The 16,371-nt window shown below is 37.0% G+C and overlaps 3 protein-coding genes and 2 non-coding genes across 5 annotated transcripts in view; 4 read left to right on the top strand and 1 right to left on the bottom strand.

The window, feature by feature from the left end:
- The first annotated feature begins 306 nt into the window (after positions 1-306).
- Positions 307-4,500, top strand: LOC110062769 (large ribosomal subunit protein uL30-like). Its single transcript, XM_089271404.1, has 5 exons — positions 307-381; positions 776-875; positions 1,502-1,668; positions 2,595-2,732; positions 4,136-4,500. Exons 1-5 carry the CDS (start codon positions 371-373, stop codon positions 4,452-4,454), a joined length of 735 nt encoding a protein of 244 aa, XP_089127530.1. The 5' UTR covers positions 307-370; the 3' UTR covers positions 4,455-4,500.
- LOC149105638 (small nucleolar RNA SNORA73 family) lies at positions 2,245-2,485 on the top strand. Its single transcript, XR_016201728.1, has one exon. It is a non-coding gene; the product is annotated as a small nucleolar RNA SNORA73 family (small nucleolar RNA).
- Positions 3,213-3,453, top strand: LOC149105639 (small nucleolar RNA SNORA73 family). Its single transcript, XR_016201727.1, has one exon. It is a non-coding gene; the product is annotated as a small nucleolar RNA SNORA73 family (small nucleolar RNA).
- A 1,027-nt stretch (positions 4,501-5,527) lies between the features above and the next one.
- Positions 5,528-16,371, top strand: part of LOC110062759 (transducin beta-like protein 3) — a 32,702-nt gene continuing 21,858 nt past the window's right edge. The window contains exons 1-6 of the mRNA XM_089270571.1: positions 5,528-5,712; positions 5,870-5,921; positions 6,724-6,819; positions 7,169-7,213; positions 13,762-13,839; positions 15,441-15,504. Coding sequence (XP_089126697.1) covers positions 5,639-5,712; positions 5,870-5,921; positions 6,724-6,819; positions 7,169-7,213; positions 13,762-13,839; positions 15,441-15,504 — 409 coding nt within the window. The 5' untranslated portion in view covers positions 5,528-5,638. The remainder of the gene's footprint in view (positions 5,713-5,869; positions 5,922-6,723; positions 6,820-7,168; positions 7,214-13,761; positions 13,840-15,440; positions 15,505-16,371) is intronic.
- Positions 12,211-13,557, bottom strand: LOC149105640 (uncharacterized). Its single transcript, XM_089271216.1, has one exon. The coding sequence runs from the start codon at positions 13,479-13,481 to the stop codon at positions 12,537-12,539; it is 945 nt and encodes a 314-aa protein (XP_089127342.1). The 5' UTR covers positions 13,482-13,557; the 3' UTR covers positions 12,211-12,536.

Raw genomic sequence — 16,371 nt, forward strand, 5'->3', positions numbered from 1 at the left:
CGCCATTATACGAGACTGTTCGCACTATTCGTACCGTGATTCGCTATTCGCTATTCGGGTTTTCCAGAGACCCCGCGTTTTCACAGTGTACAAGCAGATCTAGACCAAATCAAAGATCAAGAGTAGTACTTACTTGTTATTTTTTTTGTGTGTCTCTGAAAGGGAAAGAAAAAAGAGCAAAAGAAGAAAAACAAAACAAAAAACAAAAACAAAAACAAAAACAAAAACAGAAACATGATCATGAAGCAACCGAAAGAAAACCAAGATATCGAGGACACCTCAAGTGAGTTTACATAGAGTAGGGAGCTATCAAGGCTCGGCTACTAAGCGAATATTTCCCAGCGCGCTCTTCCTCTTTCTAGGCGAAGCGATGGCCGATAGGTTCGTAAGTTGTAGTAAGCAGTACTCATCCGTTCCATCCGGACGAGTTTAAGACTTCTGTAATTCTGACTGTAGTAAGAAAAGGATTTTGCATGGTGTTCCTTTGTTTCTGTTCAATTATTTCCCCGAACGAACTAGCGAAAGGGCCACCAAAACAAGTTTACTTTTTGTCATATCGAACCCTAAAATGCCTTGATATCGATCGTTCAACACTGGGAAAGAATTATATTTCCAATCAACATTTTACGAGATGTGTGTTGACTATTTCTCGTCATAGTTTTATTCCTTTGGCATTCTTTACTCGTCGAATAGTTAAGGCCAGATGTTTCTCTTTAATTATTTGTTTTATTGTAGTAGAAAACTTCATTAGTTCGTCTGCTGTCTTGTTTTGCAGAGAGAAGGTTCCACGTGTCCCCGAAACTCTCCTCAAAAAGAGGAAGAGTCTAGAACAGTTGAAGGCCGCCAGGGCTGAAGCACAGCTCGCGCAAAAAAAGGTTGGTCGACTCGCTTTATTTAATGGAAGCATAAAGTGAAGTTGCTAGAAAAGTCATAATTTTCAAACAGTTGTTTGGCCTTCGACGCAGTTACCTTTGATCGCAGGAGCCACTTTGTTTAAAAGAATATTTATATTATTTCGAATTGGGTTTCGCAAGTATTGAAGGTACCGATGGGCCATGCCCAGAGGTGCAATCCAGAGATTTAAAATGCTAGAACGCTGCACTAGGGTTTTTAACTCCAACTTTCGAACCACTCCGTACAGTGTAATAAACAGTGAGTACGACATAAAAGTAAGCTTACTGCTCATTAGCTTTCAGTTGAATGGTGGCGTGCTGGGATTTCATGGACTGACTTGGAAGTTAGAACGTCTTTATAAAGCAGCGTGAACAGTACCACATAAAGTACTGCCAAATAGCTTTCTTTTGAATGGTCACATACTAGGGTTTTTTTCACAGACTTGAAAGATGAAACCACCTTTTACAGCATAATAAACATTGCTGCATGAAAGTATTATGAATAAATATATTGTAAGCTTCATGGCCACAGTGACACTCTGATGCCTATATCATTACTGTAGTTTTGAAAATGCAGCATAAAGCTCCTCTTTTATCTATAATTTAAGGTACGAAGAGAGAAGCGCAAGGAAATCTTTAAAAGAGCTGAAAAATATGTGAAGGAATATCGTCAGCAAGAGAAAGATGAGATCAGAATGAAGCGTATGGGACGGAAACATGCAAACTTCTATGTCCCAGCTGAAGCTAAGCTTGCTTTTGTTATTCGTATCAGAGGGTATGTAGAGTTTTAATATCAGGGCCAGGTTGTTCAAAGCCAGATTAAACTAACCCAGGATAAGTGAGAATTTTGATTTGAGTTTTGGGACTTTTTGGTGAGGTTTTCTGTTTATATTGTTTGTCGTTCTGTTTAGAGTTTGAATAATCTCAAACTACACAAAACGCAAGCAGTGAAAGACATTTTTATAACAGAAAAAATATTACTTTGGTTAACCTTAAATCGTAGGTTAGTGTTAACTGGCTTTCGAACAACTCAACCTAGTGTGGTGATAACAAGTGTTTTTTTTGTAGAAATGTTTCTAATACAGTCATGGTTTTATCACTATTTCTTTGGTAAAAACACTATCGATCAATGATACCACAAGATTTGTACATGTAGATTTGTTAATATGAAGAGTTATCAATTGTTACATGCTGTAGTCCATGTTTTAAGCAAAGAAAGGCATAAGTAATTCTTTTTTACTTCTTTGCTATCTTATTTCTATAGTTTATATGTAATTGTATTTTTTATGTACAACACTGTAACAGCGTGAACAAGTTAAGTTCTGTGACATAGTAATAAATGTCACTTGGTCCAACGTGACACCCAGTGGGTTGGCCCTCACTGGCTCTGTCTTAATGGCTTTTAGGAGCTGAGTGTCTTAGAGGCACATCACCCATGATGTCTGTTCCTTGCCATGTCGTTGGAGATCAAAACTGCCCCCAGTGTCTCACTGTGTGAGCACTGGTTTGGTGTGGTGCTTTGTATATTCCTTGTGCTTCCCAGAGTCACTCGATGACCATGACTGGGGGGATAAACCATACAATGAACAATCCCATTTGTGCATTTTTTGTGATTTATTTCATGGGCTATGACTCTAACTGTATGCTAAGAGTCAAGCAATCATTATTGTGTTTATTTGTTTGCTTTTTGTTTGTTTCTAGTATCAATGGTGTGAGTCCAAAGGTGCGAAAGATTCTTCAATTGTTTCGCTTGCTGCAGATCCACAATGGTGTGTTCATTAAGCTGAATAAGGCCACGATCAACATGTTACGAATTGTGCAGCCTTATGTTGCATATGGGTGAGTAGAACTTGTTTGATACTGATGCAGTCAACCTGTAATTTTGTTTGGAATCTAAACTTTTGTGTTTCTCAATTAGAGTAAGCAAGGTATTAGGTACTAAACTAAGCAGAATTTAAAACTTCATTACATGCAAGTTTCAAATTGTTATCAGCTATATCTGTAAGCTTTATGTGTGCCCAGGGTTCGTACAGGTCCTGGAAAACCTGGAAAGTCCTGGATTTTATTGTGGTATTTTCCAGGACTGGAAAATCCCTGAAAAAGGCTTATGGTCCTGGAAAGATTTGGTAATCTGTTTAACTCAAGTAAAAAAAAATATGATGTGTATGGCAGACAGTAAGGAGAATTAACATTGAGATCTTGGGAGTGAAAGGGTTAATGTGAATTTTGAGTTCTGGAAAAATCACTCTGAGTCCTGGAGAAGTTCTGGAAAAGTCCTGGAAATCTTTTTCTGAAAAAAGGTATGAACCCTGGCCCATTCCAACGTGACACCCAGTGGGTTGGCCCTCACTGGCTCTGTCCTAATGGCGTTTAGGAGCTGAGTGTCCTAGAGACACATCATCCATGATGTCTGTTCCTTGCCATGTCGTTGGAGATCAAAACTGCCCCCAGTGTCTCACTGTGTGAGCACTGGTTTGGTGTGGTGCTTTGTATATTCCTTGTGCTTCCCAGAGTCACTCTGTGACCATGACTGGGGGGATAAACCATACAATGAACATTCTGTTTTGGTTTGTCAACAAAGAGATTTTTATTGTACATGTATAAATTACCTTGTGGTAAGTGTGCTTTTGTTATGCACCACCTTGTTGACTGTCACTTGGATGAACTGAGGGCATGAACTCTTGTTAACTACACACACCAAAGGATTGCAGTTAGAGACTTCCAATTTCAGATAATTTTTCTGTGCCTTTCAATTACACACAAGCATGGAAGTTCAAAACAAGGCCATGGAAAACCTTGGAAAAAAGAAATAAACCGAATCAAAATCTACTAATTACAGTTTCTACAGCATACAATTGTGACCTTTTGAATCTGCTGCAATGAACATCTGTTTCCTGAAATGACCCTAAGATTATCAACAGCAGTGAAAACACAACCTTTGTTTGTTATTGAAAGGTGCAGTAAGCCAATAAGCAAAAACCATTTTACCTTGCAAGCGTAATGTGTACTTGATCATGTTCCTTCAGCCAAATACACAGCTGTGAGAGAACCAGTCAAATTCATTAATATTCAACAGAGCACAAGTCAACAAACGTCAAGTTAGCTGTGAAAAAAAAAAAACAACAACAACAAAAGCAAGCAAACAAAAAGATGGCTCTTATTTTGTAGCCAATCAGAGCATGTGCTGAACCCAGTCTTGCACCACTTCTGTATTATAGGTAATAGCTTGTTTTTCTTTTTAGGTACCCAAATCTGAAGAGTGTGCGGGAGTTGATCTACAAGCGTGGCTATGGCAAGGTCAACAAGCAGCGCATTGCCATCACTGACAACTCCATCATTGAACAACAGCTGGGCAAGCATGGTATCATCTGCATTGAGGATCTCATTCATGAGATCTACTCAGTGGGTGAGCACTTTAAGGAAGCTAACAACTTCCTGTGGCCCATGAAGCTCAGTTCTCCAAGGGGTGGCTTCCGCAAGATTACCACACACTTTGTTGAGGGCGGAGATCATGGAAACCGAGAGGACAAGATTAATCAGCTTATTCGCAAAATGAACTAAAACCTTGTATAGAATGAAGTGCAATAAACTGACACTGTTTCCTTCACTGTTGTTGAGTAAGTTGATATCATTTATATTATCCCGGGGTTGGGGGGGAGGGGAGGCTGACTCCCTTACATGTGCTATATAGGTATGTGCAGCCCCAAAGGGTATGGTTTTTCAGCCATTTTGGTCATAAATAGGGTATGGGTTTTGCTCTGTAGCCTTGATATGGGTATGTTTTTAAGAAGAAGCCACTTTTTCATCATTATTGAAAAGAAAATCAACAAAATCCTTTCATAAATTATGTTTATGGTAGTTCAACATTGGTCTGAACTAGGGAACTAACTACAACACAAGTCTGAAACAAGGTTTTGATTCAAGGGTCAGGTCATAAATAGGTTTTCAAATTTTTGGTCAGGTCATAAATAGGGTAGGGAATGTTGCAGATTTTAGTCAAATAGGGTAAGGGTTTCAGGAAGCAGGCCTCACATCCCCAATTTTTCTGGGAGTTTTTTCCCCGCTCCCCCCCCCCCCCCCCTCCCCTCACCGTGCTATTATCTTAGTCTGTCTGGCAGCAAACTGTACTCCTTTATCTCGGTCTTGTGGACAAAGTCATTGCAAAGGAGAATAATTATGCTAAATGAATGTACTCCTGCTTTATTGCACGTCAGAGAGAATGAGGGCAGAGGGTGGGGAGAAGTGGGCATTTAGAGTACTCCTCTCTGGACTGACTATAGCCTGCTACTCTATAGTACACATCTCAGCCTAATATTTTTTGCCACTGGAGCTGGTCAAATGTAATTGCATCTTTTCTAAAAGAGACCATACTGACGCCCGTGCACCTCGCTCGGGGCTCGCAGGCTCTCCATTCGCAAGATAAAATAAATAAATAAAAATATCTTAAAAACAAACAACAAAAGCAGCAGGAACCAAATATTATTGCAGGTTATATAACCAAAGAAACATATGAGCTCTTTTTTAATCCCTGAATTTGGTAGCGTTTTACATTGATTGTACTTATAAAACTAAATAATGTGTCATTCTCGAAATTCTCATCACAACATGCCATTGCGACGCGAGGAGAAACCATTTCTTGATCACAATTACTGGCCAAATGGCCCACATGTACATGTGGTCAGCGGTACGGAAACCAACATGGCGGACCAGGAGGACGGAGTTCGTTGTTGTGCATATGGGAGGCTATGATAGATGTATCAGCGCTATACATAATGGCTCAAGTGAGAATACCTGGTCCCGGTGTTCTCCTTAAATCAAAGTAAGTTTGTTTGCCTCGTGAAAGTGTCAGACCATTAGGAAATCTGTCTGTTGAAACCGCCGATTCCGCTTGCACGTGTTTCATGAACTTAAGACTGACATATAGCTTATGATTTACCACGGAAGACCTTAGAAAGTCGATGCTCTTTTCTTGTTAGCTTTGACATTACGTCGAAAATTGATGCGTTCTACACTGGAGGCAAAGTTGAGGTAAGCTTAATTGTGAGACCTTTTCAACTTTATCCGACTACAGCTGTACATGCATGTAGCTATTCACGGAACAAACTTTAATATAAGCTTAGCTTTAATAAGCTTAAGCCCGTCATTCTATTTTATATCGATCCACATTCTTTCTCCCACATTGCCCTTTTTGACGGGGTAAGTACAGATTTAACCGTAAGGAAACAGATCAAATTGTCAATACGATGCCCCCCCCCCCCCGAAATATCCCGAGATTTCTTCACCCCCGTGAGATTAAAATGCCAACTTTCTACCAAACCCCTCGAAAATATTCAAAACATCAAACAATCTCATTCCCAGAGGTTAGAATCTTTTTGGTAACCACCAACAAATTGACCCATCTCTGAGAGTAAAATTTTGCAAGGTAATTGATGAATCAGCAGTTTAGTCAGGTAGCTTTATGCATGTTCAGAAATACAGTAGTTATTGAACATGAAGGCATGTGTAACAGAAGCAATCTTTTCTCTTTCTGGTTTCTGTTTTCATGCAGGGCAGCTTGCATTCTTCATCGCTGATCAATGAAAAAATTAAAAAGAAAGAGCAACCCTCTCAAAAGTGTTCAGGGATATTCCCCCTCTGTGCATCTTTAAAACACGTTTTAAAACACACCAAAGTTGATCACTTTTTCATATCAGCTACTGTACATAATGTAGCATGCATATAATCGCACATTTGACTGATGTGCATATGATCTTGTGCGCACTGGTTTTGAAATTAATAGTGCTTTTAGTGGACAGGTTAACAACTGTTTGCTGCTCTGTTGTCTTTTTAGTTTTCATCTGATGAAGATCACTTGTTCTGTACCTGTAATGACAAGATTCAGGTTGTTCAAATTCAGACGGGCAAGGTTGTTCAGACATTACAGGAGGTAAACTTTATTCAATGTAAGGTACATTTGTACCACATGATGATGGTACGTGTATTTTTTATAATTCTAGAAAACATTTTCTGTGTTTTCTCTAATTATAAAAAATGCATGTACATGTACGTAAAGAAAGTGAACGTAAAATATATATTTAGTGTTGAAATTCCAGCTTTTGAAAGCCATTATAATTACAGTAATGTTATGCTCTAGTTTCAATTTGCATTGTCAATATAGCTACTGAAATCAGTTTTCACTGTCCATGTAACATTTATGGGATACTGTTGATACCTTACTGCAGTTGGGTTTCATTCTTTCTTGGATTTAATATACACTGAAATTTTCTGGTTTTAAGGAAGGTGATGTTGTAAGCTGCTTTGCTTCAAGTCCTGATGACAAGGTACAGTATGAAACCGTTAAACGCATTAAAGGAGCTCAGTAATGGTATTTTGAGTTATTTTGGCTACCCACAAAATTACCTTTTTTATTGAAGAAAGTTACCTGAAAATGATTATAGTTTACTAACTAAAGATGGAAAATCACCAAAAGGATAACAGCAAATGCTAAGGGAACAAGGATGGTTGAGGATGGAGAAGATTAAAATGGATTACAAATGAAAAACTTGAAAAACGTAATTGGGCTAATTACTTTTTAAGATGCACAAACTGTGACATAGCTTCTTTAAGTGAATTACATGTAACTTGCACACAACACCTCAACAAGGAAGAATCTGTGTTCAGTGCCCTCTGTGGGGGCTAATACCTGTATACATGTAAATTATGACAAGAAGTGTATTAAATTGTGACTAAAGTTTAGCAGAACTGAATCCAAGAATTGAAGCCCAAACCTAAAAACCATGTCCAATTTTTTTTTAAATATTTTAAGAAAGACTGAGGAGAGATACTATGGGTAGTACAGATCTCTTATAAGGACCCTGGTTACATTTTTTTTTTTTGCCACTCCTAAAACGTCCTTTCTGATATCTCTCACCTCAAAAGTAATCACAAAGTTTCTTACTGCAAAAGTCATCAGATTGCAAATTTCAAATGCCCAAATTAAAGGCCTTTGCAAATGTTTGCTTCATTTCCAAGGTTTTTGAGTGCATTGCTGGACAGGCACTGTACACTGTGTATCTGTTATTATTAAATCAAAATTTGGATTTCTGTTGCCGTAACTTTTAATATAAATAAGGAATAAAACCCAAACACATCATGATTATTGTACGTATAAAATTGAAAGGAAATCCTTGTTTAGCGTAATGCTAACAGCCTGAGGATAATTTGTAATTTTTTTTTTTTTTTGTAATTTTTATTTTTTTTCAACATTTTGGGTTATAATACATACAATACAACACAAGACATAACACTAGTTACAATACTTACAATACGTCATAACTACAATAGATTACATACAACAAATTATAATTACTAATCGTAGCCTAATTATACCTAAAGAATATACAATGCGTTGTTTATAATAGTGCAGCTACCCAAATACAGAAAAAAAAAAAAAAAAAAAAAAAAGAAAGTAAGTTAGTGACATGCTGAGAAGGAGAAATTACAAATTAAGCTCAACTATTATTAAGAGATGGCATTAGTTTTTCCCACTTTTTGTAATGTTTATAAAGTTGGTTATTTTTGGTAGCTATTTTTTTTTCAATGTAATAAACGGTTTTTGTCTTTGTTAAAAATATTGTTAATGTTGGTTTAATTTTATTTAATTTACATTTATAAATAAAAAACTTTCCTAGCAGTATCAAGTGATTCAGGATAATAAAGTCTTCGTTGTTGTTGAACACTCCAAACAATATATTTTCAAATGTCAAAGTGTCCAAAGATACATTCTGGTTTGAAAGCCAAGAAGAAAAAGCCCGCCAGAAGTCTTTTGTTGTATCACAATAAAAGAGCAAATGTTCGAGGGACTCGACCTCTTTCAAACAAAAGGTGCACATTGGTGATTCAATCATTTTAAAACGGAATAACCTCTCATTTGTGAAAATTATATCGTTTAATAATTTATATTGGAACTCTCTAATTTTTGTTTCAAGTGTGACAGTGAATGGTAAAGAATAAATTTTTTTCCAGTCTTCTATAACCTCTGGATATTTGTCCTTCAACTTCCTTTTGGCGGTTGGAGGAGTTTGTTTCTTTGTTTTAAATCCTTTATACAAAAGTTTTGAAGAGGCTTTTAACAGATCCGATTTGGTTTCGTCGATATAAATATACACTGTATCCAAATGCTGTTGAGGATATAGTTGCTGATGTTGAATATGTGATTCTTTGATAATTAATCTCCATTCTTTTGGTATGGCATCTACAATTCCTATTAATTTGAAGTACTGGATTGGAGATAGATTCGCTTCCAACACTTTAGGGCTTTCAAGAAATTTACCCGTATCGGATAACAAGTCACCAATTTTAACAATTCCTTTAGTAAACAAATGTTTTTCAAAAAGAGATTTTCCGTGTATCACAATATTCCTATTATTCCAAATAATTTGGTCTACAACATCCTCATAGGTGGCTACCTTGGATTTCTTTAAATTACGAAATGCCTCTAGACACTCTTTGTAGAATATAGGAAGATGAACCGGTAGTTTACTAGTTTCAAAATCACAGAACAGGATGAGTTTTCCACCTATATTTCCAAAAAAGAAATCATCTAAAATAGTTTTCCAAGTGCTGTTGCTCTCTCCTAGATACTTTTTTAAGATCATCACTCTTTGAGCCGATATCATGGATTCAATATCAAGCATTTTTAGTCCTCCATTTTCAATATCATTGATAAGCGCGGTCCGTTTAATTTTATCTTTACCTTTCCAAATGAAACCGAAAATCAGTCTGTTTATCTCCTTGACAAGATCGTTTGATATTGAGATTGCAGTCGCTTTACTCAAAAATTTTGGAATAATGAAGGTCTTAACTATTTGAATCTTACCAATCAGGGTAAGACCCCTCCACTTCCACATACTCAGCGTTTTTTTAATAGATTTGAATATTGAGTCGAAGTTTGCTTTGTCTCGTGATGGTTTGTGATAGTCAAAAACGGTACCTAATATCTTGATTGATTTTCGCACTTTGTGAGTAAAGTCATTTTGTACTAGTTTATGTGGGCCGATACCAAAAACTTCTGTTTTATCGTCGTTAATTCGGAGACCAGAATGCAATGAAAAAACCTTTAAAGTTGTACAAAGTCGCGAATATGCATTTATGTCTTTTAGAAAACAAGTCATGTCATCTGCAAAAAGCGTGAGTTTGATCTCCACGTTTTTGACCATTATTCCTTGTATGGTTTTATCCTGCCTGATTTGACATGCGAGAACTTCCAAAGCTAAGATGAATAATAAAGGTGATAGAGGGTCACCTTGTCGTACACCACGATGGATACAGAAAAGATCTGTAGTAAAGCCGTTATTTAAGATACAGCTGGATATGTTTGTATAAAATGTTTTTACCCATTGTAAAAAATACGGTCCAAAATTGAATTTTTCCAATACTTTAAATAGATATGTATGGTCCAGAGAATCAAATGCCTTTTCAAAGTCAATTGCCATTAGAATACCTGTTGTATTTGTGAGTTTTGCCAATTCAAGTAAATCATCGATTGTTCTAACTGCATCAAATGTAGATCTTCCTTTGATAAAACCATTTTGATTATGGTGAATAAGTTCTGGCAGGATTGGCTCCAGCCTTCTAGCAAACGCTTTGGATGCAATTTTAACATCTACATTGATCAGTGAGATAGGTCGCCAGTTCTTTATAAATCGTCTATCTTTATCTTTTTTCTCCAATAGGGTAATCATTGCCTGCTTTTGCGAAGTTGATAGTTGCCCGTGTTGGTGAGAGAAGTTTAGAGACTTTTCGAGATACTTTGCAACCACGTGCCAGAACGCCAGGTAAAATTCCACAGTTAAACCGTCACTTCCAGGCGTTTTGTTTTTCGGAAATGTCTTCAATGCTTCGTACAGTTCGGATCTAGTAAGTTGTTTATCTAAAGTCATTTTCTCTTCATCAGACAATTTTTTAGTATCCACTTCATTAAGGAAACGATCAATTGAATTCTCACCTAAATTATACGAGTCTCTATCATAGAGTTTTTCATAGAAATCATGAATCTCTTTCATTATTTCTTTTGGGTCTGTTATATATGAATCATTATCCACGGATAATTTCCGTATACATGTCTTTTTCTTTTTAGCACTTTCTAAATTTAAAAAATACTTGCTATTCTTTTCGCCCTCTTCATACCAACTCACCCGAGATCTTATGATTGCTCCTTGTGTTATATAATCATAATGGCGTTCGTATTCTGATTTGAGAACTTCTAAATCGCAGAGATTTTCAGCACTTGGGTGTTCGTCACATTTTTGCTGACACTCTTTTAATCTAATTTCCAAATTTACCAGCTCTGACCTTCTCTCTTTTGCTTTCTTCTTACTATAACCAATCGTTTCATAGCGTATTTTATATTTTAAATAATCCCAGGTAACCCGCGGGTCTTCGATTTCTCTACTTTCGTCTACCCATTCACCGATTTTGTTTCTAATTAGGTCTACATATTCTTTATCTTCTGACAAACTTGCATTGAATTTCCAAAAAGACGGTCCATAGGTTGAGTTCTCTATACCATTAATGTACAACGTAATGGCGGAATGGTCAGATCTAATAGCAGGGATAATATCGACCTTATCAACCTCTTCCTGTATATTATTTGATATCAACCAATAATCTAACCGCCGTTGAATCATTGGAGTTTTCTGTCTCCAGGAGAAACGTTTTAATTTTGGGTTTCTGATTCTCCAGATGTCTATTAGGTCAAGAGAAAAACATAGATTTTCTATCTTTTTGGACGATTCTTTCAATTTTGGAGATCCTCCCGATCCATCCAAATCTGGGTCGCGGATAACATTAAAGTCACCACCTATTATTATTTTGCAATCAGTGTCAATTTCCAATTTGTCGAATTCGTTCTGTATTTCGTCGTAAAAGATGCATTGTTCGTTGGTCTTATTTGGCGCATAGATATTCAAAAATAAAAAAGATTGACCTTGAACAAGACCTTTTAGAATGATATACCGACCTAGATTATCTTGTTTACATACCTCAAATTTACAGTCAAGCCCTTCTTTGACTAGTGTTAAGACACCTCTGCTGTGTTCAGAACCATGACAAAAAAACAAGTCTCCTCTCCACTGGGATTTCCAGGTGTTTTCCACCTCGGATGTGCTGTAGGTCTCTTGTAGAAAAATTATATCAGCTTTATCCTTCATACACCAATGAAAAAGTGCTTTTCGTTTATCAAAAGATCTTATCCCCCGAACATTTAAGGATAGGATACCAAAATTTAAATTAAGTTTTGTAACTTTTTAAGGACATATTTAAGTGAAAAGGCGAGCAGTTGCAGAGAATGAGATAGTAATCTTTAGTAGATGAGCTAATGAAAAAATTTGCATGTCTCTTGAACAAAAAAAAAGGTAAAACTAATTAATATTGAAAAGGAAAAAGAAACAAAAGAAAAACATTTATAACACCTACAACTACAATTGAACATGTATGTAAAACAGTAGCCAGCGATAAAAGCTGTTAATTGCGCTACTAATGGAATAGGTCTTGCACGCATTGCGCTAACTAGATGACACGCATGCAGCTCCATTTTTAAGAACAAGTGTGAATGAGGCTTACATGTTATGAATACCTAGATAGAGAGTTTATGTTCCAAAGAAATTAGAAGATTCGTATACCCTCAATAAAAAGTTTGTCCGGCTCTGATCTTTTGAAGAACGCCGATTTTCCGTCTTCTTTTGCTTTTTTGAACTTAGGTATTAATTCCTTTCTGCGGTCCACGATTTCTTTCGGAAGGTCTGGCGATATTCCGAAACCAGTTCCTTTCAGCTTTCTTGCACTTGACATGACTCGCTCTCTGTTGGAGTATCGCAAAAAACGTGCGATTATTGGTCTTGGTTTTTCTTGCGATGGGTCGCGCTTGCCAATGCGGTGCACTCGTTGATACTCAAAAGAATCCGCCTCGCTGATGTTAAGTTCCTTCTGTATAAAGCCAATTAACACCTCTTTGACATTTTCTTCTGAGAGGTGGAAAGATTCAGCAATGCCGTAGAAGCGAAGGTTTTCCCGTCTTTGATACACCTCCATATACAACTTCTCGTTTCTTAAGGCCTCGATCTTTCCCTTGAATTTGTTTTCGGTGTTTACTGTATTTTCTTGGATAGTTTGTTCCAGAAGCTTTACTTTCTTCTTTAAATTTTCTATCTCTGTATTTGCGAACGACATTCCTTCATCTAACACCTTCAGTTTTGTTGTGGCGTCCCTGCTGAAGCTTTCAAACTGCTCAGCTTTATCCTGTAACTTGTTAACCTTTCCATCGACCACTTTCACAAAACCCTCAAGGATGTCCAATTTCTTTTCCATGTTGTCTAACTTCTGCAGAACAAGGTCTAGCTTCGGCATTACAGAATTAACCAACTCCACGGCAGCGGCGGTTTCGTCTTCTTCGCTCGATTGCACCGTGTCAGACATGTGCAACTTGACTTTGGCTTTCTTCTCCAACGGTGAAAGGGATTCTTCTTCCGACGAGTTGGATACACTTCTCCAAGTTGGCCCAGTTCTCTCTACATGAGTTTTTCGTCTGAACTTTTCTCCTTTTTCTGCCATGTAGAGGCCTCCATATACGAATTTTGAACGGAGCTAGCAAAAACACGTCTATACTCTACCCATGCTCGGCCCAATCCCCGGATAATTTGTAATGCCTCACATGTAGATTGTAGTTGCATACTCAATGAAGAATGACAATTAAAGTTTAATTTAATATTACCAAACCTTTATCAATAAATTATTATTATTAGTTCTTTTCTTTCTGAAATAATTATAGCTCAAGACAGTAATAAGGAGTTAGATATTCATGTAATTTTTTTACATGTACATGTATTTTCAGTTTTGTGTCACAGCCAGCAGAAGCTTGTTATTAAGACAATGGAACTGGAGGACTGGGGACCAAATAAGAACCTGGAAAGTAAGACTACATGAAGTTTAACTCTATTATACACCATGCCATAGAAAACAGCCAATCAGAATACAGGAAGGCTGTTTTATATTCGACAGTATTACATCCAACCTTCCCATCATGCACCGGTGCACATGTGTTGAATTGATCGTGTTGGCCACTGTATTTTCTATCACTGTAACATGGTATAAAATAGTTATGCAACGCTAGTGCTCTATTGTGGTGTACAGTGTACCTATACATATCTTATTTGACGTTTTCGTGTGTAGTATTGTTGTGTGTTAATTTTTTACGAGTTGTGCCATATTTTGACGAGCCCATACATGTAGGTCGAGTCAAAATACAAACCACAAGTAAAAATATAAAGGGATACTTCACACCAAAACATCTAATAAGAGATTTATTATCCAACTGCTGTAATCAATAAATTTATCAGTGAAAGGGGAGAGTGTGACAGTTTTGTGTGCGTGCACCGACCTCTCCGGCAAACAGGTTTGCTGATGTACAAATAACTGTCAGTACAATATCGCTCTATATTTGTGCTGTTATTTGGACGGTATTCACTGCAGTTGGATAATAAACACCAGTACATACTCGCTATACCCAGGATTGTGTGTATACATATACCAAGAAAAATCAATTGACTTGTGGGATATTCTAAGGTATATTACCACTTGAAAGTGTTGCATAACTAGTATTTCATCCTTACTTCTGTAGTTCCGTAAAATATCCATACTTCCCCCACAGAAGTGATTGGAATTTCCTAGGGGATGGGGGTTCTGTAAGACCAAAAAATTTACAGAAATATATGAAGCTTAATTGGAATTTCCAGAGGGGTGGGGAGGGGGGTCTTGGGGAAAAAAAAATTCCTTCTTTGGGGGAGGTTTGGATATTTTTTGGAACCACAGAGTAACATTTTTATATTAGAAATAACAAGTGTCCAAATAATAATGCCCACTTTGCAAAAGAAACAAAGCCAATGAAAAGACTACCGCTACATGTAACTGAAAAGGTCATATTGTTACATCTGATAATTTATTAAGTAAAATTATATACCAGATGTAGCATCATCTAAATAGGCCATATCTGAGTTACCTTGTGCCTCTATTTCAAAACATGTCCTCATGCAAAACCTCTCATCTGAAAATGTGTTAGATTGCAAGCATGAAAGTGAACCTGTAGCTGGTTTAGTGGGAACACATTTTCATGTGGATTGAATGGTTTCGCATGAAGTCTTGTTTTGACACAGAGGCAAATGACAACTTTTAAATGGCCTATTTTCACTCATTAGATTATATTTACAAGGGTTATTGACCAGGCATGAGGTCAAATATGGTTGGATATTAAGACCAGTTGATCTATTTTTGCCTGCTTATGGATATGACATGTTTATCTTGGTGTCTTGCTCACTCACAATCTCCCACATGCAGTACTCAATACATGTTGACTGTTTAGCATTTTAATACTGGTTTATCTGAGAACCTGTGGGCCAAATAATACATTTACTAACAAAGAAAACTTCTTTCAAGACAATTTGAGTATACAATAGGTACATGTATATAATTTATTAACTTACGTTGTTTTCATTGGTTTCTTTTTTCCTCCTGTAGGCTGTCCATAGAGCGCCAATAGTTTCCATGGTTTTTGACTCAACATCAACACTTTTGGCAACAGGTGAAAAGTACTGTAAATATCATGTACGCCAAAGTATCGTGATTATCTCATAGTTTTGCTTACAAGAGAGACTTGTAATTAACACTTAATGACTGGTCAGGAGGGGAACGGTGAATTTTGTTTCCCTTGAATCTCAATGTTTCCTTTGACTTTGTCTTGGGAAACATTGAGATTCTCGGGAAATAAAATTCACTGTTCCCCAAGGGACCAGTCATTAAGTGATTTGTTATATAGCAAAACAAACGTGTCAAACCTGTGGAAAACAAATAATCACTTTATTGACAAATGAACTAATGACGTGCAACAGCAGTCAGCATTTCGCAGGTAACAGTGAACTGTTTCCTGTTTGCCGTCACACATGTAGTTTTCCCAATGTTGCCCACTCATGCGTTTGGTGTGAAACAGTGTAATTAACGTTAGATGTTATGTGACCATGAACGAGCCAATGAATGGGCGCACTGTAGCGGGAAAAACGCCGGCTATATAACGATGTAAGTTATGAAACTGTAATGTTGTCACACTTTTACCACACATGATTGGTGCAAAAATTGACATTGACATCGCAGCACTGACATTACTGCACTATATTGGTAGCATGGAAAGAAGCTTTGTTTTCGTATTGGGCTGAGTCACATAGCAACGGAGCCTGATAGGAGAATGTATGTGTATTTTCTTCCAACCAGCCACCAATATAAGGCTGTCTCAAAATCGCGTGTAGTTTAATATCTTAATGAGAATTAGTGGAGATGGACAGACCTTAATCTAGGCAAGGTTGTCAATGTACAGGTATCAACCTTCTATCAATGTTAAAATAAATAAAATTATTATCCCAGATTCTTACATAAACCCCAGATTATTACATAAAGG

This window comes from Orbicella faveolata, unplaced genomic scaffold (assembly GCF_042242905.1).
Source record: "Orbicella faveolata isolate gen_17 unplaced genomic scaffold, um_ofav_v1 contig_34, whole genome shotgun sequence".
NCBI lineage: Eukaryota > Metazoa > Cnidaria > Anthozoa > Scleractinia > Merulinidae > Orbicella > Orbicella faveolata.

What these genes read in the sequence shown, in the direction of transcription:
- LOC110062769 (XM_089271404.1), top strand. An exon ending in CACAGCTCGCGCAAAAAAAG is followed by an intron (nt 876 to 1,501) that starts GTTGGTCGACTC and finishes CTATAATTTAAG; the next exon opens with GTACGAAGAGAGAAGCGCAA. An exon ending in TTTGTTATTCGTATCAGAGG is followed by an intron (nt 1,669 to 2,594) that starts GTATGTAGAGTT and finishes GTTTGTTTCTAG; the next exon opens with TATCAATGGTGTGAGTCCAA.
- LOC149105640 (XM_089271216.1), bottom strand. Translation starts at nt 13,481, where the DNA reads ATGGCAGAAAAAGGAGAAAAGTTCAGACGAAAAACTCATGTAGAGAGA.